At 45.4% G+C, this 22,270-nt stretch overlaps 1 protein-coding gene and 1 pseudogene across 7 annotated transcripts in view; one reads left to right on the top strand and one right to left on the bottom strand.

Moving 5' to 3' along the window:
* The window catches only part of PSD3 (pleckstrin and Sec7 domain containing 3), a 647,135-nt gene that overhangs the window by 482,675 nt on the left and 142,190 nt on the right, over positions 1-22,270 (bottom strand). The window contains exon 1 of one of the 7 annotated variants that reach the window (XM_059049106.2): positions 5,618-6,064. The exons of 4 other annotated variants lie outside the window; for them this stretch is intronic. In XM_059049106.2, the coding sequence (XP_058905089.1) occupies positions 5,618-5,638 (21 nt within the window). In that variant the 5' untranslated portion in view covers positions 5,639-6,064. Of the gene's footprint in view, positions 1-5,617; positions 6,065-22,270 lie in introns of those variants that run through there. 2 more of the 7 variants (XM_059049107.2, XM_067022678.1) reach the window with 2 other exon arrangements.
* Positions 19,116-19,842, top strand: LOC131747340 (protein phosphatase 1F pseudogene; annotated as a pseudogene).

Genomic DNA, 22,270 nt, shown 5'->3' with positions numbered 1-22,270 from the left:
ACAGCAGAAAGTTCTATTGAACAACACTGATTTGGCAGTATCTCATTGATTCTATGAAAGTATTCCATAAAAGGGTTCTTAAATACAGTAGTTTCAGTATTTACAGGCTGTGAGGTTTGACACTCAGAAATACGACCTTATTGCCTCTAAATGGGTTTTTTTAATAAATTTATTTATTTGTTTGTTTTTTGGCTGCACTGGGTCTTCGTTGCTGTGTACGGGTTTTCTCTAGTTGCGGCAAGCAGGGGCTACTCTTCGTTGCAGTGTGCGGGCTTCTCATTGCAGTGGCTTCTCTTGTTGTGGAGCACGGGCTCTCAGCACGCAGGCTTCGGCAGTTGTGGCTCACGGGCTCTAGAGCACAGGCTCAGTAGTTGTGGCTCACGGGCTTAGTTGCTCCATGGCATTTGGGATTTTCCCGGGCCAAGGATTGAACCCATGTCCCCCGCATTGGCAGGCGGATTCTTAACCACTGCACCACCAGAGAAGCCCAGTGCCTCTAAATGTTCTTGGCAGATTTTCTTAGTGGTCATTGGACAAGGCTTTTTGGATCCCAACATAGAGTTTGGTACATAAGTACTTAATGTTTGCTGAATGAATGAATGAATGGACAGCATATTAATGTCTATACTTCAGTTTCTGCCGTGATATACTTACAGATGCTTGTGGAAAGCAATGGGATTTTTTTTTCTACATGGAAGATTTTTATGAGGAGAAATAAGCATCAGCAGATGGGGTAGGCAGCTCATGGACCCTTTGGAGACAATAGAAATGAAGCTGAAAAACAAACATCTGTCCAAAGGGAACTCTGATATTCAAGTGAAAAGTCTCAGACCCAAGGACACATCTTGCTTCTTCAAACACTCATTACTTGTAGCTTTTACAGATATGAAAGCAAGGTCTGGGAACATGCTCTGGAAGATCACATAGCATAGCCTGCTGCCATTTTTCAGTATTCTCCCAATATAATTTTGCTAGAAAATAATAAAACCACAAAGGCAGCAATCATCCAATTACACTGTCTGTGCCACTGACTCTTACATCCGTATTTCCCCTTCCCTCAGTGTCCTGTGACTCAATCTATATTGCTGTGCCTATCAAATGACTTCTTGGAAAGTCAGAATTGTTGAAAAACAAAACTCAAAAAAGCCTTTAAGTTATCATATACAGAGAAAAGCAGTTCCACTGGTCCTTAACCAATAATCACGTGAAGGCCAAACAAAAGAAACTACAGCTCCTTCTGTTTAAATTTTTCTACTTCCCTTGTCCACAGACTGAAGAACCATAGGAAGAGCAAGCTGCTCCATTTCTGTAATTCACTTTTTCTTAGCAAAGGTCTGGGAACAGAAGGCAAGAAAAACAGGGAGCAGCTGCCACCTGATCTTTTTATTAATGCCCTCGGTTCACCCACCATTCTCCTCCTATTGTTTCAGACCCCTTTCTCAACAACCTAAGTCCCAGCTCACTAGAAGAAAAAAACAAAGAAAAGCAGACTTCTCTGTGTCAACACCCACAGTTACAGAAAAGTCTAGGTCACTTCAATCATGTGAGGTAACTGTAAGTTAATATAGGTGAGCTTTACACTCAATTTTAAATTGTTAATCTGCTTTATTCTGAATCCCAATTAATTACTTGTAACCAAATGGAACTCCTTACATAATCCCTTAGTAATCTCTTTACACACTACATGTGTTTTTGAAAGAAAAATACACAATTTCCATCCCTTGAGCCAAACAACAATCCTTGTCCCACTATTTAAGCCAACAGACATATAAAATCATGGTTGCTGATGAATTAGTCATCCAATTTCAGATTCCAAGGCCCAGAGAATCTAAATATGAGAGCCAAAAAGCTCAGTTTTTACAACTCCCAATGCCAACTTTGAGGACATAGAAGCAGAATGGTGGTTAAGACCACTGGACTGCCAAGTTTAAATCTCAGCTCTGCCTCTTATTAGCTGTGTTACTTAACCTCTCCAGACTTCAGACTGGAGATAATGGCAGTACTGACCGCATGGGGCTGTCATGGGGACCAGAGGTAACCTGTGTGAAATTAGCTGTGACTATAACAATGCATCATGCTTCAAAATATCACATGAAATAAGCACTTTCCAAAAGTTAGGCCATAATTTGAAACTTAAAGGAAAATGCTGCTTCTCAGACAACCCACACAAAGCTACTAGGTAAGAAAAGAGCCTCAGGCTCAGGTCAAAATGTTCATTTTCCCTCTTACCCTAACCCCAAGGATAAACTTCCAAAAATGTCCACCGACATGTACAAGTTATTCTGATTCATCTCACTGGCCTGTGACCAGCGAAAAGGGAATTTCAAACTCGATGGTTGTTCACAGTTAAACAGGCCCGGAGAAATGAGTCGTCAGCCGTGGCCAGGGCCTGAAGCTTACACAGAAGATGGGGAGAGAAGCTGGTGAATCCCTCACACCACAGGTGTGCCCGAGAGAGAAAATGCCTCGCCACCTCTGTGCCCTGGAGTGTCAACAAAATCCTGCCCACTCAGCACCAACAGGGCCCCAGTTTGTTGACCTTCTGGGCACAGCAGTGTAAAGGTGTAAAGCAACTATACTCCAATTTAGAAAAAAAAAAAGAAAACACAGGAAAGGAACAAAGGGACACCCTCTCAAAAAATAATGCCACTGCTAAAATTCTTTCCAGCAAATCTCTGAAACTGCAAACAATACCACAAACGAAAGCTGTCCAGACATGGACACTATGAAAAAATGCTCTGGGGAATTTCACCTGGATGGTGCACTACCCTAAACTAAGGTTCAGCTGATTTAACTGTGAAAGAAGTTAGGAAGAGCTGAGAGGCAGCACCCTAGGTGGAAATGTCTCCACTCTTAGCAAAGGGAAGCCAAGGACCTCTGCACCTGGCCACCACCGCATGGGGAGAGTCCTAAATGTTGAGAACTATCAAAGCAGCAGTGACTGGAGGTGAGCCTGGACCCCAAGGTGTCTGTAAGCCTGAGTCACATGCTCAGGTGAGGGGGCCTTGGTCACCTACTGATCACCAGATTATTTCTCACAGGCTGCCTAAACCTCAATCGTGTCTGAATTCGTTTCTAAAAATTGAGAAGGCTCATCATCCGCTACTTACTTCTTAATCCAACCCAAACCCAAAGAAATGCTCTTTTCATAATTGGCAAATGACAACATTACCTCAGGTAAACCTCAAACAAACCAGTCCGGAGGCCAAAGTACATACACATTTTAACATTCACACGTTTTTTGCCTCAGCACTTCTTAACCAAGACTGGCCTAATCCATTACCACACTGGTGGTCTTAGTTTATGAATGATGACAGATGACTCCAGAATTTCTAAAGAAGAAAAATCACCTCTAAAAGGAGTAATGCCTTGGACATGTTTTTCTAGAAAAATGCCAGGCTAAATCCCACTCATATTTTCCACCAGGGTCAGCAAACAAATACCAAGGTTTTAGAAAGTGAACAGAACCACGGATGGAAAGTATCGCTGAATTTCCCTTTTTCAGGGAACTATTTGCCATCTTAAATTATTTTTATTTCCAAATTCCCAAGATTTCCTAGCCTAAAAGGATTTCCAAGATATCTCACTTTTTTAAGTGCTAGTAGTTAATTAAAAGCAAAATTGAAGCTCTTGGGCTTCCCTGGTGGCGCAGTGGTTGAGAATCCGCCTGCCGATGCAGGAGACACGGGTTCGTGCCCTGGTCCGGGAAGATCCCACATGCCGCGGAGCAACTAAGCCCGTGAGCCATGGCCGCTGGGCCTGCGCGTCCGGAGCCTGTGCTCCGCAACGGGAGAGGCCACAGCAGTGAGAGGCCTGCATACCGCAAAAAAAAAAAAAAAATTGAAGCTCTTAACACAACGTACATAGTAAAGCACATATTATTCTTTGGTCACAAATGAAATGAACAGTGTCAACAAAACCTTTTTTAAAGCCAACACTCATTCAGATTGGCAAATCAAGCTTCTTACACTTGCATTTTTAAAAATAAAATTCAACTGTGGAATTTCACCTTAAAATAAGGTTATTTTAGCTTTGCAGCTTCCATAACTCTCCCACACTCAATGGCCAGGATGTGTTGATCCGTTCACAGAACATATAAACTGAGAGAGATTCAGAAGGTGAAGCTGAGAGTACATCACTGAATAAGGAATGCATGTACACGTTTAGGCATGAAACCATAAAATGCTGGGGCTGGAAGGCTCCGAGAGAGCACCTGTCCACCCAATCCCCTTATCCTACAGAGGCGGAAATTTCAGCTCCAGGGGCTAAAGGCTGTGACCAAGACAGTGGCAAAAACTCACCCAGTCAGTGATATAACCTACAAGCCAGGTGTCTAAGCACTTTGCATGGTACCCACTCTGCTCCTGTTAGCACAAAAAGTGTGTATTAATGAAATATCAGACAAGACAAACCCACAGAGTTGCCATACGACTTGTGAGAGGATATAAAGACTTGTAGAAGGACATGCATGCATCGAGCCACTAAAAAATTGTTTGGGAAGGTGTTCTTTTATTTTGCTTTGTTTTTCTGGTTTTGGTTAGCATGCCGCATTTATTTTTAAGCGGTGAAGAGGAATTTAACGACTTTTTAAAAGAATATCCCTTGATCTGCAAATACTCTAAGGAAGGACGGTAAAGCCTGTCTTGGAAGAAACTAGAAAGTGCATTTGCTTTCCTCCAGCGGGGAGCATCCTTTCCCCTCTACGCGACGGCCGCTCCAACCCTCCCCTTCAAGGTCCACCCCAACCTGCCCGCAGAGGCCATCCAGGCCCTCGCTCGCCAGAACCCCGCCCTCCTCTGGGTTCTTCCTTCACAGCTCTGCCCAAGCCGCCCCTCCTAGAAGGTAAGCTCCCTGACAGCAGCAAGCCTGTCGCACTCACCTGGTACGGGGCTCCGCAAAATCCTCTGCAGATACTCAACTAAGGCTCATGAATTGCAAGCATTTGCTCCCAGAATCCCAGTGGGCGGAATTTTCCAGACCTCGTCTTCCCTACACCAGCACCTGGACCCATTTAAGAGGTATTCCGGGATGGAAACCCAGGACCCCAGTGTCTGTGGACAATGACGTCGTCGCATGCGTCGCGTCCTCCGAGGAGAGCGGTAACACTACACATTTGTCATCCAGGCAACCGACAAGATTTTAAACCCATGTCCTCCAAGTGGTGCCTGCTTTTTTTTTTAACATCTCACAACATCGCCTGCCAGAACTCGCAGCAGAAACCCGCGGACAAAGTTAAATGCAAGTACCACCGAAGCGCTGCAACGTCTTTCAAGGTGCGGAATCCCCCCCGCCGGCCGCGCGCCCGCTCGCTGCGCGGAGCTTCCCTGTTCTCCTGACAGAAACCAGAGCGCCGCGCACTCGGCCGCCGGGCCCCCTCCCACCTCCCCCGCCGTCCCGGCCTCGCGGCTGGAAAGCGGGGGTCGGGGTGAACCCCCCGAACCACCACCCCACAGAGCGAGCCCTCCACCTCCTCACCCGCACAAAGAGAGGGCAGAAAGGAAGCAGTTCCCGAACCCGACGTCCAGCGGTCCGGGACCCCGGGACCGAGCAGCCACAAAGCACCGCCGCCCCGACGGCCGCCCGCGCTCCTGCCCCCGCCCGCCCGGTCGAGCCTCACCGCGGCGTCGCTTCCTTCCATCTCCCATCGTCCGCCGAGCTGCCGGAGCCTCAGGCGCGCTCTTTGTCGGGCTGCCGGGACACCGGCGGGCGGCGGGCGCGCTCCCTAGCGGAGGCTGCGGCCGGGCCGCGGCCCAGGGACGGTGGGGGCGGGCGCGGGGCCCGAGGGGCGAGTGGAGGGAGGAGAAAGAGAGGGGGAGGGCGACGGGGCCGAGGGTGGGAGGGGCGCGGGAGATGGGGGCGGGCCCTGCGGGGGAGCGGGAAGGGGGCGGGGCAGCCGCGGAGGTAGGGGGCGGGCAGGAGCGGGGAGGTGGGCGGTGCCCCAGAGGAAGGGAAGGGAGAGACTAGGGGGAGAGGGAACAAAGGGGGAGGGGCGGGCCCCGCGCCGCGCTCGCAGTCGCCGGTCTCCAGCGGAAGCCTGCCTGTTGCTTCGTTCGTCTCCCAGAGAAAAGTGAGCCGCGCTTCCGACGGAGTTTCCTGTCAGGAAGCGCCGCGAGGGGAGCGGCGTCTCGCGTGCTCCCGGGACTAGCGCCCGACACGCCCACGCGTCCCATTGGGTCGCGGCATCCGGGCGGGGGGCCTCTGGCGTCCGTGTAGGGGTTTGCTCGCCGGTGACCCGCCGACCCTTTCCAAGTCCAGTCCCTCGAGGCAGATCCCGCGCTCGCGGCCACCGCGCTCGCGGCTCCGAATGCGCGTGCCGGGGGATCCCGGCGTAAACTGCATTTTCCAACCGAAGTGCCACAGACCGATACCCTTTTTCCTCTTCGCCTCGAGCTTGTGCGGCAGAGACCGGAGCTGGGAAGGCGCCCTCCTCTGGCCGACTGAGCGGGAGCCCTAAGCCCCCCACTCCCCCGGAGGTCCGTTACCCGCGGAGAGCGCGCTCAGCACCTGGAGCAGAGCCCCGAGTGGCCGGCTGCACGGTGCTATGGTATGAGGGTGTTGCAGCCTTAGAGTCTGGCTTCTGTTACCGGTGGAAGATGCCCAAATAAAGGGAAATGGCTAACAATGGCCAAGCGTTGAGTCGGGGATGGAGGGTCACCGAGGAGCCAGGCCACCAGGTCAGGGTGCAGGAGGCCCCTGAGTCTCCTGCTTTGCCTTGCCCCATTCACAGCTGCCAGTCAGCCAGCGGCGCCCACCAGCGGAACCAGAATGAGAGGGTGGATGCATTTATGCAGATCCAGTCCAGCTTCTGAAAATGGTCGTAGTCCATGCTCCCCTGCCAGATCAGAAGTTTGGTCAGATGTGTGGGTTCTAAAGCACCCCAGTTTACTTGAGCATATTTCTCTTTTATGGATCCTCCTCTCTTAACAGAATGACGCAAAGAAGACAGTCTCTGTGTGCCTATTCTCAATAAACTCCTACGTTCCTTGAACCGGGAGGTCTGATGACTTTGTTGGCAAAGAATCAGGAGTAAAACCAAGTAGGAAATGCTGTTGCTACCTAGGGCTTGACCGCTGGCCTGGAGGCCTTTACCTGGAAAATCAACCAACAGCTCATACATGGAAGAAGGTCAGGATTTTGAGCTGAATCTAAACCCATACCAATGATGCCCAGATATAACTCTTCATAGAAGAGGCAGAGTAGATGGAGATTTGCATGAGCTTACTAGTTAAGGGATGTGGTAATGGACATCTATAACCTGAGGCTCTGTTTCCTCCATTACTGAAAGAGGATAATAATAGCTTGAAGAACTGTTATTAGCATGACAAGTTATGTAAGGTTCCTGGCCCCATAGGAAATGTTCAATAAAGAGGCATTTCAAAAGTTGGGCAACAGAGGGCTTTCCCGGTGGCGCGGTGGTTGAGAGTCCGCCTGCCGATGCAGGGGACACGGGTTCGTGCTCCAGTCTGGGAAGGTCCCACATGACGTAGAGCGGCTGGGCCCGTGAGCCATGGCCGCTGAGCCTGCGTGTCCGGAGCCTGTGTGCTGCAACGGGAGAGGCCATGACAGTGAGAGGCTCGTGTACCGCAAAAAAAAAAAAGTTAGGCAACAGAAACATTTTCATCACAAAGCAAAGTTTTTATTTTTTTTCTCCCTGAATTCAACAACATGTTTTAAGATTTTACTTACAAAACTGGTCACACATATTAAATAATCATTCATTCTTCCCACCTTAAATAATCAAAGGCATAATTGTTGGAGACTCAGATCGGCGTAAATTAGCCAGTGTTGCCACTTCTGATTTGATAGAGCCCAAAGCAAATCAAATAAAGGTTGACATCACATTTTGCCAGTATGTATTTTGTGGATAAATATTTTGTTAGGTTTCTTGAAATATTGGAAATAAGAGTATGAATTCGCATTTCTGCTACTCTAGCCCACAGAGATCCCAGGCACCCAGCTCAAAAGATCACAGTTGTGCTCAAGTTCAGTGTCAGAATACACAGACATCCACCTTGTAAAAGTAGGAAGGAGGCACACCGGCCAGGGAGGAGCAACCACTCCGAAAAAGGTATGGACTGGTCTGTATTTATCCAATGCCATATCCCTCCCGGAACTCTGCCCGTTAGCCCCGTGCTGTGTTGTGGAAAGAGAAAAGATAACTTAGGCAAGACATTAGGTACCAGCAGTCAAAAGAAGAAATGAAAAGGAAATGGAAATTCTCTCATGCATGATTCATGCATACAGTTAATCCCCACTATTTCTGAAGGCCAGTTTGAAGAACCAGATTGTGGAATTTTTTTTTCTTTGTTTTTTTCCTTTTTTTGTACAAGAGTGGATATTTATTTAGAATGGAAAAAAAACTTTAATACAAATTTCTAAAAGTTGACAAGTTACGCGCACACCACCAAATCCAGAAAAATCACATATTTTTATTAATTAACTTCCTAAAATACCTTTACAGTACTTTCCCCCCATGTGTTTTGGCTGCCTACTTTTGATCATCTCTTTGGAATGACTTTTCTTAACAGCTTTATTGAGATATAACTCATACATCGCACAACTCACCCATCTAAACTGTACAATTCAATGGGTTTTAGTATATTCACAGAGTTGTGCGTTTTATACAAATATTATCATGCCAAAGAGAAACACTATATTCTTAGCAGTCACTGCTCTTTTCTTTCTAACCCCCTCAGTCCCAAACAACCACTAATCTACTTTCTATCTCTATGGACTTGCCTATTCTGGACTTTTCATATAAATTAAATCATACACTATGTGGTCTTTTTGTGACTGATTTCTTTCACTTAGCCTAATTTTTTCAGTGCTCATCCGGGACCAGCATATATCAGAACTTCATTCCTTTTGTTGCCAAATAATATTCTACTACCCATTCATCAGCTGATGAACATTTGTGTTGTTTATACTTTTTGGCTTTTATGAATACTCCTGCTATAAACACTCCTGTGCAAATTTTTGTGTGGATGTTAATATTCTCATTTCTCTTGGGGTAGAATTCGTGGGTCATATGTAACTCTGTTTAATTTTATTTCCAAACTGTGCCTCGTAGTGGCTGCACCATCTCGTATTCCCATCAGTAATGTATGAGGGTTCCAATTTCTCCACATCCTAACCAACACTGGTTATTGTCTGTATTTTGATTTTATAGCCTTTCTAATGAGTGTGAAGTGGTAGAATAATTCTGTAACATCACTTCTGGTGGGTAGAATAAAAAGTCTTTTCTCCAGCATAGTTGATCAAAAGTTGTTTGGTTTTTTTTAATTGACACTTTAGAAAAGTTCCTGTCTCACATTCATTATTGAAAATAACATGTACAATTTTACTGTGTTGTCAAATTTAGGAAGACGTCCCAAGTTTCTTTCATATGTGAGCTGTAGGATATGGGGACATTTCAAGTTATTTAGGCAATGATTAACATTAAGTGCTCTTAAATTCATCTTTATTAATATTGTTGTGAATTTTATCATTTCATAGATGTCAGTTATTTCATGTCAAAAGAGAAAAAGAAAATTTTTCATTGCGTTCTATGGTTCACTCCTCGTTTTTACCTGAATTCTCAAACAATCCAAGAGTCTTAAAACATACATTTTTTAACTTTTTATTTGAAATACACAAACTCTAACCTCTACAATATTTTCAGTTAGAAGACCTCTTAACACATTAATCATTTATCAGTTGTATACAAATAACTGGTATATTAGAGTGGAGAACGTTAGCTTATTTATTGTCAAATTCCTAGCTTCTAGCACTGTTCTTAGTCCATAGTAAAGACTCAGTGAATAATTGTTGAGTTGAAATTTGCCCTTATCCAAGGTAGAATTATTCAACTTACGTACACAACAAATACTCAACTCAAATATACAAAAATCTAAAGTCATGTTGTCCTTGAATTTCAGTAGCCCAAGGTGAAACTGAAAGGACAGATCTAAGACAAAATTCACCTGGCATCTGACTCTACTGAATACTGAATGGATGCTGAATGGATAAGAGGATTGGGAGACAAGAAGCAAAGAGTAAAAATCTGGTCACTGTGCTGAGGTGATTTCAAAGAGGAGAGAATCAAGGGAAGATCAAGGAGGAAGTGACATTGGCTCCCTGTGCTACATGCACAGAGATGTTAGATCACAGGCTGGACCCAGTTCACCTTTTCCCCAGGATCCAAATGAGTTAGGCTGTGTCTGGGAAGAAGAAGAAGAGGAAGGAGAAGGAGAAGAAGAAACACAAATAACAAAGGTTTCAGCTTATTTTTTATTATCTTTCTCATGGATAGCTATTCTTTCATTCATTCATATGACCAATATTTCTCAAACATTTGCTATGTATTGTACTACGTATAGTTCACTGACTTTAGCAGTAAATGAAACATCCCTGTCCTCACAAAGCTTACAGTCTAATGACCTTGGGAAGACAGAAAATATGCAAGATAAGTTAATATTTATAAGACCTGATATGGTGATAAGCGTTTTAGAGAAAAATAAAACAAGGAAGAGGGACAAGGAGTAAGGAATGTGGGTGTGGGGAGTGGATGGTTGCAAAGGGTGTTTGGAGAAGGCTGCACCTGAGAAGGGGAAATCTGAGTGAGGACTTGAAGGAGGTGAGGCACCAGCGTCACAGACAGACGGGTGAGGAACTGTGAGTTCAGAGGCCCCGGGGGCTCGCCTGGTGTGTTCAGGCCACAGCAAAGATGTCAGTGTGCCAAGAGCTGAGTGAGGACGGGTGGCGGCAGGAGGTGTGGTGTGTGGGGTCTTACAGGCCACTGAGAGGATCTGGGCTTTTAACTGACTTTGGAAGCCTTTGAGCAGAGGAGTAGCGGGATCTGATTTCTCTTTTACCAGGATCACCTTGTACGGGGTGTTGGAAACAGAGAAGTGAATTAGGAGGCTAATGCAACAATCCAAGCAGATGAGGGTGGCATAGGCCAGGGTGGAAGCAAAGGAAGTAGTGAGAAGTGTTCAGATTCTGTCATATGTTGAAGGTTGAGCTGACAGGATTTGCTGATCAATGGAGGGTGGAAGAGAAGGAGAGTCAAGGATGACTCCAGGTGTTTGGGGGAGAACTGCTGCTTGAAAGATGGAGTTGGGAAACTGAGCTGGGAAGAATCTGCAGGGGCGCAGGACTAGGCGGGGGATGTCAGCGCTCAGCTGTGGACATGGTGAGTTACAGGCATCTTTCAGACACCCAACGGTAGTGCTGCATAAGCAGTTGGAGATCAGAATTCAGGGAAGAGGTTGGTGCTGGAGCTATAAATTTGGAACTTAGAGTATAAGTGGTATTTACACCCATGGAATGGGATGAGATCACCAAAGGGGCAGATAAAGAGAAAAAGAAAAGTCCAAGGCAACGCTAAGAGTTAGGGGGATGAGTGAGAACCAGCAGAGGAGGTTGAAAAAGTAGGAGGAGAGCAGGTAGATGCTCTTAATGGAATATTGGCAGGTTATTTTTACATGAAACTTTTTCCTCTCTAAAGTTTTCAGTTAGCATTTTCTCTATTCTGCTGTCTCCCTACACCCTGCAATCATCACTTCTCTTTTTATCAACACGTTCATTCTATCATTTGCAAGAAAAATGGAAGAAAGTGTTTATACCTATAGTTCTAGCAGTTTCTCACGTTGTCTCAAGCTAATTTGTTATGCCTGACCTACTTACTAATATTTGTTTACTATTTTTTGCAAAAATAACTACTTCTAGAATTCACTAAAAAAGATATTTAATTAATATGTAGGTTTCCAGGCTGATAGAAATTGTTTATTAATTAATTTGTATTTAATTTCTATATTTTTTGTTACAAAAGAAAAGAAGTGCCAACCACAGCTTCTTGGAATTATAACAAGAAAAATCGAATGGAATGACTATACACATTAGAACCAGGATGTTGAATAAGTTCCATTCCTGGTATAACCAAAACTGTCCTCCACAGTCATTTCATTTGGTAGGGGAAACTCTTCCCTGTCATTAAATGAAAACTTGGCAGGCCCAGAAATTGTTCAGCTCACTCTAGACACAGGGTCAGTTCAGTAATTAAACCACCCAGTCCTGGAGAGCCCAAACTTGACCTGACATCAGATCGTCTTCCCTGCTTAGCTGGAAGTGTGCTATGGGAAGGAGAGTGTAGGTGACAACCTCTGCTCCTGTTCCACAGCCCTAAATACCCACTGGGATACCTCCTCATCTTACTGATACTCTCCAGCCCACCCCAATGGATAGACCACAGGAAGGTAGACCCCAGGCCAACTCTCTTGCACGTGGCCCACGTCTGGTCCACAAGAACACTCATGGCCCTTGCTCAGCAACTCTGGAAGTGCAAGCTAATCCCAACCACACAGCAGGGGATCTCGGGCCCTGCCCCTAGAGCACTCAACTCTCATGCTGAGTTTCCTGGAAAGCAACAGTATCCATTAGCTTTCTGGGGCATGAGTGAGGCCACTATCCTCAGTGTTTTCCAGCTACAGGGAACAACTTCAAATTTCTCCAACGAGTCTCTTTGAAGTCCCTTTATGAGTCTTGGGGTCATAGAGTAGAACCTCCCACCTTCCCCTAATGGGGAGTAGAACCAGGCGACAGCTCTAGTCACCATGTCCTCCCAATCTCCTCACACTCACTTCTTTCTACAGCTTTCATCTAACTGTGGGATCCAAGATTGTGGAGCAGGATCTCAGGACCATTTCCTTAAAAATCTGTACCTGGGGTGGAGGTCTATTTCACATTCACTTTGTACACTTTCATATCTAATGCACTGACACCTCAGTAGAACCTGAGACAGAAAGAGCCCCGTTCTACCTACCATCCTCTTATCTTTCTTGACTTGAAAGAGTCAAAGCATCTTTTTCTTGCTATAAATACATGTGCACATATATTTACATGGACATTTAAGTATATACATTACATATTCTACCCCTGGATATAGCCTTAATCACCTCCATTGTAGATTTATACGTTTGAAGGTGATGACTGAAAGACTGGTACCCTTGTGGACAGAAATCACTGAAAAAAATCCTCCATCTACACCTAGCCCAATTCACCACGACCACATTGTGAATATTGGGATACTTCATATTACCCATTCCTCATATCCATCCTGTCCAACTTGATAACTACTAGCCATATGTAGCCATTTAAATGTAAAAGAATTAAATTAAATTAAAACCCAGTTTCTGAGCTTGACTACTATATTTAGACAGTGCAGTCATAGAACCTTTCTATCATCGCAGAGTTGCTGGACAGCACGGCCTCACACGGGCTTTGGCACATAGGAGGCACTGAATGGCAAGTGAAAGTTCGGTCCAAAGATACTGTTACCAGAAGGGGGACCCAGAAGTGGGCTCTTGTCTAACACCCAGAAATGAATTGTCCGAGGAGACACACTTACTGACAAAGCAAAAGACTTTGTTGGGAAGGGACACCCAGGTGGAGAGCAGCAGCATAGGGGAACCCAGTAGAACTGCTCTGCCATGCGGCTTGCAGTCTCAGGTTTTATGGTGATGGGGTTAGCTTTGGGGGTTGTCTCTGGCCAATCATCTTGCTTGTGCCCATATTTGGTCTGACTCAGTGTCCTTCCTGATGGTATGTGCATCTCTTAGCCAAGACAGTTTCCAGCACGAGGGTTTCTGGGAGGTCAGCAGGACATATTATGGGCTGGCATCTCCTCCCTCCTTTTGGCCCCTCCCGAATTCTCCAGGTTGGTTTTAAGTGGCAGCACCATGTTCCTTATCGGGACCTCCTATTGTGAGACAACTCATGCAAGTGGTTTTTATCGTGCCTGGCCAAGGTGAGGGGTTTCAGCCAACGGTTCCCTAACAATACCATGTGATTGCCCTGGTTTATTTTTCTGAGAATATAAAGCTTTTTAGTACGGTACTAGGTGCTGACTCAACCATCAAGAACAAAAACCAAGGTACATAGGTATAGGTGCTTTTCTATTTCACACTTGGAAACCTATCTGCATCCTCCTACTCCGCTAGAAAATGCTTTACCATCCAAATAATTACTGAAAATATTTGGGGAAAAGTCCCTATTTCCCTCGAAAAAACAAATTACTTTTTCAGAATTATTCCAGTGAAAAGGAATTGTTTCAAAAGCGGTGTTTGTATTGAAGGGGGATTCCATATAAAAACTACTTTGCTGAAATAAGCATTTCACGTAGATTCTTGCAGAGTAGAAATGACCTATGAAAAGTACCGATGCCTGAGTGCGTTCACATTGTAAAAGTACCCTGGTGTTCAAAAAGGCAGTCTTTATTGTCACAATCCTCACAATCTTTCTGGCAAGGCTTTAGTGAAAATGGCAAATCCCAGAAGCTGAATCTGTAAATGTTCTGAATTGTGACCCCAAGAAACTCAGACCAGACTAGGCTTCAGGTGCAGAGACGACCACACCTTCTTTGTTTACTTCCTTTTTATCTCCTGCCCAAGGCACATTGCCCAGCACAGAGGAGTTGCCCATCAAATGTTCCCTGAATGCATAGATGAATGAATTCTCTCTCCTTATTTTGGGAGGGACTAGCATGTGGTTTAGGGATTCCTTTCATTTCAGTGGCTCTACAGAAAGAAATGGTGGTGAACACTGTCAACAAAACAGGTAAGAGAACTTCCAATAGAACTCTCATCTCAAAATATCTGCTTTAGGAACTCTTACATTTGAAAATTTCTGTAACTGTGTTCATGAAAGGAGAGAAATCTACCCGTTCTCTCTTCATTTCCTATTAAAGACCCTCATTCTGGACACATCTGCTGAATTACCTGCAAGAGTTGACGAGTTCCTGGGGCTGAATTCTGACCCAGTGGCTCTTTTTGAGTCACCTCACTTCTGAACTCTGTGAGCCCAGCTATTTTGGCCCTATTGATTCACATAAATCCACTGTCAGGAACCCTGGAGAAAAGGGTTTCTTTCCTTCAAAATCTGCTTTATTGATGGATAGTTTACATACTGTAAAACTCACCAATGTTAGTGCTGTGGTACTGTGATTTATAATAAGAAATATACTTGGTCTTCCTCCTGCTCCTGACACAGAGCTCCTGAAGATCTCTAAATTCCTAAGTGGTGAGAGCAAAAGCGTCTTTTGTTATGTTGATGGCATGACTTTAGAACCTCACCTGAGGGTGGGGGCTGGTTGGAAGGAGAACCAACCCTGTGATTAAAGGGCTAGAACTTTCAGTCCCACCCCCTTGACCTCTGGGAAGGGGAGAGGGGCTGGAGGTTGAATTGATGCCAATTGCCAGTGATTTAATCAACTGTGCCTATGTAATGAAGCCTCCTTAAAAAAACCAAAAGGATGAGGTTCTGGGTTGGAGAACACAAGGAACACAATCTTGCCTTTCGTTCCTTAAGGATGAGCCCTTAACCTGTCGGCTCTGATGCTATCTCCAGGTAGATAGTGTGAGAATTGACTTGAATTGTAGGACACCCAGCTGGCACTGGGGAACTGCTTAGTGGTGTGGGGAAAAACCCACACACGTTGGAACTGGTGATAAGAATTGTTAAGTTCAGAGTTCAGTGAGCTTTGGCAAATGTATCGAGTTCTGTAAATCACCACTACGATCAAGATATTTCACACTCACACCGGGGCTTCCCTGGTGGCACAGTGGTTAAGAATCCGTCTGCCAATGCAGGGGACACAGGTTTGAGCCCTGGTCCGGGAAGATCCCACATGCAGCGGAGCAACCAAGCCCGTGTGCCGCAACTACTGAGCCTGCGCTCTAGAGCCCGTGAGCCACAACTACTGAGCCCACATGCCACAACTACTGAAGCCTGCGCGCCTAGAGCCTGTGCTCTGCAACAAAAGAAGCCACCGCAATGAGAAGCCTGCGCACCGCAACGAAGAGTAGCCCCCACTCGCCCCAACTAGAGAAAACCCGCGCAGCAACGAAGACCCAACACAGCCAAAAATAAAATAAATTTAAAAAAAAAAAAAAAAAGATATTTCACACCTTCTCCCCCCCAAATATCCATGCCCCTTTGCAGTCAACCCCTCCCTCCAGACCCTGGATCCTAACAACTACTAACTCGCTTTTCTCTCCACTGTAGTTTTCCCTTTTCTAGAATCCCACATAAATGTAATCATGCAGTATGAAATCTTTCGTTGTCTGCCTGCTTTCACATAGATTCATGCATGTTTTTATATGGATCTGTAGTTTTTCCTCTTTGTTGTTTAGTAGTGTTCCATTATATGGATATATCAATATAATTTGTTTATTCACCAGGTGATGGACATTTGGGTTGTGTCCAGTTTTTGGCTATTACAAAGAAAATGTTATGAACATCAATATTCAAGTTTTTGTGTATAGTGCATATGTTTTTTTCTTGGATAAATATCCAGAAGTGATATTTCTGGGTCATATGGTTAATGTATGTTTATTTTTTTTAATGCAAAACAGTTTTCCAAAGTGGCCATATTATTTTGCTTTCCCATCTGCAATGTTTGAGAGTTCCAGTATTCTACATTGTTGCCAACACTTGATATTATCCGTTTTTAAAAATTTTTGGCCTTTTGTGTATGTAGAGTGGTATCTCATTGTAGTTTGACTAGCATTTCTTAATGATAAATAATAATTGCGCATCCTGTCATGTGCTTATTTTCAATTTGTATGTCTTCTTTTGTAAAGTGTCTATTTAAATCTTTTGCCCATTTTCTAAAATGGAATCTTTTTGTCTTCTTTTTATTAAGTTGTAACAATTGTTTATATATCCTGAATCCAAGTTCTATATCACATAGGTATTTTGTAAATACATATTTATATTTGTATTTGTAAATACATATAATTTTCTCCCTGTTTTTGGCTTGTCTTTTCAATTTCTTAAGTGTCTTTTTTAATTTAAAAGTCCAATCTGCCATTTTTTCTGTTATGGTTTGTGTTTCTTTGTTTCCTAAGAAATCTTTGCCTAATATAATGTCACAAAGATTTTCTCCTATGTTTGCTTCTAGAAGTTTTATAATTTTAACTCTTATGTTTACATTACAACTGAATTTTTTTATGTGGTATGAGTTAAAGGTCAAAGTTCCTTTCTTCCTACATGGATAGCCAATTGTTCTAAAACCATTCTTGAAAAGATTACCCTTTCCTCACGTAATTATCTTGTTGAAAATCAATTGAGCATATATGTGTGGGTCTATTTTTGAACTTTCTTCTATTGCATTGATCTTACCAATTTAAAAAAAGTTTTGGCCTTTTGTGTATGCTAACTAAATAAGAGTGGAAGATAAAACCAGGAGCAAAAGTCTCAGAGTCATAGAGGGGACTAGGAGGAACACTAGAGATGATGTAACCCGACCTCTTTGCCTTACAGGTGGGGAAACTCTTTACAGACTCTTGGCACAGCCTGAAAGACACTTGTTTGCGTACCATCGTCATAATATTTTACTTTATAAATGTCCTAGGTGGACACGTCCCATGATCTGCTCGATTTTGGAGCAATGATCACCTTCTAGGGGTGGCCTTCCTGCCACTCAGCATGACTTGGGGATGGATGCTCAGGCCACTGGACCCCTGAGGGGGGGGACCACTGGAGGAGGCCAACCTGGGGGCAGTGGGTCCTATCTGGGCCCTTCACTCCAGCCATTGTCTTCACTTGTCAAATGAGTTACAAATAAAATGCTTTTAAGATTGTAGAGCAATTTAATGTTTTTAAAAGACCAACATTTCATCCTCTTACACTAACCCCAAACGCATACCCACACACCTCAGAAATGAGACGTGGTTTTATCTATCCCTTATGTTTATTTGTTAAACATAATGTTTAGAAACAAAATTGAAAGCCACGTTGATTTCTTTTGTAATTTAAGCTATATTTACCTGCTACTGATTTTTTTCAGGTGAAAAATATTTCCAAAGGAGGATTAGTAATTTGTAGTTGATGGATATTCAACATTAACTAACGTCAGACTGTAGAACTTGCCTCTCATTTCCTTGTGAATATAAGTTGAATATGCACATATTACAGTTAAAGAACTTCTGAAACTTAATAAGAAGGAGGGCTACTTTAATGCTCTAAATTTTGTCATTTGGTTAAAATGTCACGTAGTTGTCACATACACACAAAACAACAGGACATCTTCAAATCCATTTTGTTCAGAAAAAAAGACTTTGTATGTGATTTCTGAAAGTTATTTAATAGCTAGAGATACACAATCATCATATTTTTGGATATGAGATTGTTTTCTCCTTTAATTTTTTTCTCCTTTGTGGTTTACTATAGAAATTGCCCATCCTAGTTTATATTGCTGATGCTGTTATGGTGCTTTTATAGTAAATGATTGATTCTAGAATGGTTATCCATAAAAGGACATTTTTCTTTTCTCTTTTAGAATATATTTTGTTTTTCAAACCTTAATTTTTATTTCTTCTAAGGAGTAGGGTTTCTATTGCATCTAAAGGATCTATGTAGATGTAGGGCTTAAAAGTGAGAATCAGGACCGATTTTAAACCTCTTCTTTCTTGCTCTCCTTCTCCTTCTGTCTCCTTTCTAGCCTGTACTGCTTACACCCAGCCCTGCACGCTTGCCTTGGTGACCTCCCTAGGATTTATTTTCTCTTTCCTTTTCCCTGGGCTCCCTCTCAGCCTCACTGTAAAGTTCTCAGTCTATCCCTGGTCTTCTCAGCCTGTTGTCATAGTGACAACCACACTCCCAGGAGTAGCAGTCTCATGAGTGCTTGGGATGGACCTGACACCAGGTCCCACAAACAAGCCTGTAACTGTGTGGACTTCAGCGGCTCTGGGCAGATGTTTAGCAGCTGGGCCAGAGCTGTCACCATATGGTGTTGTTAGAGAGAAAGAAAGAAAAACGAGAAAGAAGCCCACACTGTTAAAAACCTAGGCTGGGGGCTTTCCTGGTGGCGCAGTGGTTGAGAGTCCGCCTGCCGATGCAGAGGACACGGGTTCGTGCCCCGGTCCGGGAAGATCCCACGTGCCGCGGAGCTGCTGGGCCTGTGAGCCATGGCGGCTGCGCCTGCGCGTTCGGAGCCTGTGCTCCGCAACGGGAGAGGCCACAAGAGGGAGAGGCCCACGTACCACAAAACAAACAAAAAAACCTAGGCTGGGGGGAGCGGCTAGCGGGCGCCGGGCGGCCGAGGGGCAGAATGAAGACATGGGGATACTCTGGGCATGGCCTCGGGAACCCCACAGCAGAACAGCCGGAAGGCAGAGGAGAACCCCGGCCTCCTGGACGCGCTCCTCCGCTACTTCCCACACCCGCTGGGCCCGGAGAGCCCTTTGCCAGGGAAGGTCCGAGGGCCTATGCTGACCCAGGAGGAGGTGGAAGGCGAGCTGGCTGAGCTGGCCATGGGCTTCCTGAGCAGCGGGAGCGCTCGGCCGCCACTTGCTGCCCGCCTGGCTGCTGCGGACGGACCTTTCTGAATTCTGGAAGTAGCCGGAGCAGGAGGAGGAGGACGGCAAGGAGGAGGAGGAGGCCTCTGTGACCCTGCTGGACGCTGCGGGCCTGGTGCGGAGCCTCTCTGACCGGCTCTGGGGAGTGTGCAGCCAGTGGCAGAAGCAGGTGCCCGTGGCTGCCTGGGTCCCACAGCGGCAGTGGCTGGTCTCCGTGCACGCCATCCGTAATGCCCGCCGCAGGATGCAGGAGCAGTACGTGTGCCTCCCAGCCTTCAACCTGCTCTTTGGCCTATCGGACTCTGCGGACCGCGCCTACTCTGCCGTGTTCGATGGGCACGGAGGGGTGGACGCCGCGGGGTACGTGTCTGTGCACATGCACGCTGTTGCTGCCCACCAGCCGGAGCTGCCCACTGACCCCGCAGGGGCCGCAGGGGCCCTGCGAGCAGCCTTCTGCTGCACCGATGATATATTCCTCTGGAAAGCCCGGCGAGAGTGCAGATAAAAGCTACGTTTACACTGTACCCTCATCTATAAGCGTGCAACAGAATTACGTCTAAAACAACACACATACGATAAAAAACACCTTACTGCTAAAAAATGCTAGCCGTCATCTGAGACTTCCAGTCGTGATCTTTTTGCAGTAGGAACATCGAAGATGACTGCTCACAGATCACCAAGTCAGAGAATAATAATAATGAAAAAGGTTGAAATATCTCAGGAGTTACCAAAATGCGGCACAGAGACAGGAAGTGAGCAAATGCTGTTGGAAAAATGGTGCCAGTAAACTTGCTCGGCGCAGGGTTGCCACAAAACTTCAATTTGTGAAAAACGCACCATCTGCGAAGGGTAATAACGTGAAGCAGCAAAACGAGGTCCACCTGACCCTCCCCACCCCCCAGACACCTCCCCCGGGGCAGGTCTCCTTAGGCTGCTGGTGTCAGCAGTTAGCGCGATGAGGCGCGTTTGTTTCTAAAAGAAGAAAGGACGCATTGGTCCCTCTGTGATCTTACCGCCCACTGAACCTCACCTCGGAATCTCGGGGGTCCTCCTAGCAGGGTGGATACTAAGATCGTGTCCATTTCTGAGATCGGGGAAACAGGCCCACAGAGCTGAGGCCTGGCCTGGAGACGGCCGCAGGTGGTGGGGGGTGGGGCGCGGAGGGAGGCACCGTCATCAGATGCTCCGAGCACAGACCTCACCAGAATTAACAAGGCTGCATTTGAATCTAAACAGAAAACCATCCAGGTCTAAGACCGTGAGCTGGGAGCCCGGCCACCCGGGAGCTCAGGGCTGCCGCTCTAGTCAAGAAAGAATTCTCTGAAGCAGAGCTGTTTAGCTTAGGCTGTGTTTATTAAAAACAGCTTTGCTGAGACGTTAAACAAAAAAACAAACCTTAGGCTGGTTCATTGCCTGCTCACTGATGAGGAGTTAAAGGACAAGGTAAAGATAGATACAAATATTTAGAGAAATATGACTATAGACAGATGACATTCTGGATAATAAGGGAAATATGTAATTTTAGAACACAGTGACCCACAGACTTAAGGAAACTAGTTGGAAAAAAATCTCCATTTGAAAAGGACCTAAAGGGTCTCGGAGGAAAATTTGGCAGAGACTAAACAGTCAACTTAGTGAGTGTCTTTCCTAGAATTAAGGCTAGCTCGGGACAAAAATCTGAAAGACAACAGTTTGCTCCATATAATACCATTTTACCAATAACACTACGTCACAAACCTAGTTCACCCAAGTATTACATTATAGTAAGAATCCAGCGAAGCAAAGGTTGAAGGATGAAAATAGAAGTCCTTCCTCCTTCCCCTCCTCCCCAAATTCATGGAATTGTGGACCTGGAAATCATCTATTTCAACCTTACCCTCAAGGCAGGAAACCCTTATACAGCAGTTTTAACAGGTGGCCATCCAGGTTCTGCTTCATTACTTCGAGTTGACAGAGAAGTGAGTCATTGCTTCACAAAGCAGCCCATTCTATTTTTAACAAACTCCAGGTAAAAATCCTCCACTAATAAAGAGCTAACACTCATGCTCTACTTACTCTGTGCATTAGCTGGGAATCCCCACACGACCCCATGCAGCAGGCCGGTGGCTCAGAGCAACTAACCCCACCACAGCAAGGACAGGGTGTGGATTTAGGTCCAGCCTGACTCCAGAGCATCCTATGTAACCCCTGTGCCCTGGGGCCACAGGTCACACATGCCTCCCTGTAGCTTCCGCCATTCACGCTGGTCTGGACACCGGCGATCAAGCCACCACTCCCATTCCTCTTCCACTCCAATAGCCTTCAGACACTTGAAGCTGGCAACTGTCATCTCCCCACCCTGCCCCGCAACTCCTCTCCTCACTGTTTATTCAGCGGCAAATTTTTGGAAGCCTCTTTCATCTGCATGGCCATCTTCTCAGGATGGGTACTGAACAGCAAACACAGTAGATAAGGTATAAACAGAGTAATAATTACAGATGAAATTGTCATGTTTTGGCTACCAGATTCGGTGGAGGAAAAGATTTTATAGGTAACAAGCATAAAAATTATCTTTATAAATATTTGCTACTGCATGTATTTATGTGTACTCGCAAATCTTTTCATTACTAACATAGTAATTATCGTTCTAAACACATTATAGTGCTGAGTAATGATAACTTATTGCCCAAACTGAATTATATTTCAGGAGCTAAACCATTTCTGTGCATCTCTGCTACCATGGCAACCAGTTAAAATAGGTTTGTTTAATTAATTAGTTGTTGGTAAAGCACTATGAAGATGAAAACTGCTATTAATAGATGCACAGGGCTTCCCTGGTGGCGCAGTGGTTGGGAGTCCGCCTGCCGATGCAGGGGGCGCGGGTTCGTGCCCCGGTCCGGGAGGATCCCACGTGCCGCGGAGCGGCTGGGCCCGTGAGCCGTGGCCGCTGGGCC

The sequence above is a fragment of the Kogia breviceps genome, chromosome 20, assembly GCF_026419965.1.
Source record: "Kogia breviceps isolate mKogBre1 chromosome 20, mKogBre1 haplotype 1, whole genome shotgun sequence".
Taxonomy (NCBI): Eukaryota; Metazoa; Chordata; class Mammalia; order Artiodactyla; family Physeteridae; genus Kogia; species Kogia breviceps.
The sequence above is the reverse complement of the archived record's forward strand: the minus strand, read 5'-3'. Positions and strand labels throughout refer to the sequence as shown.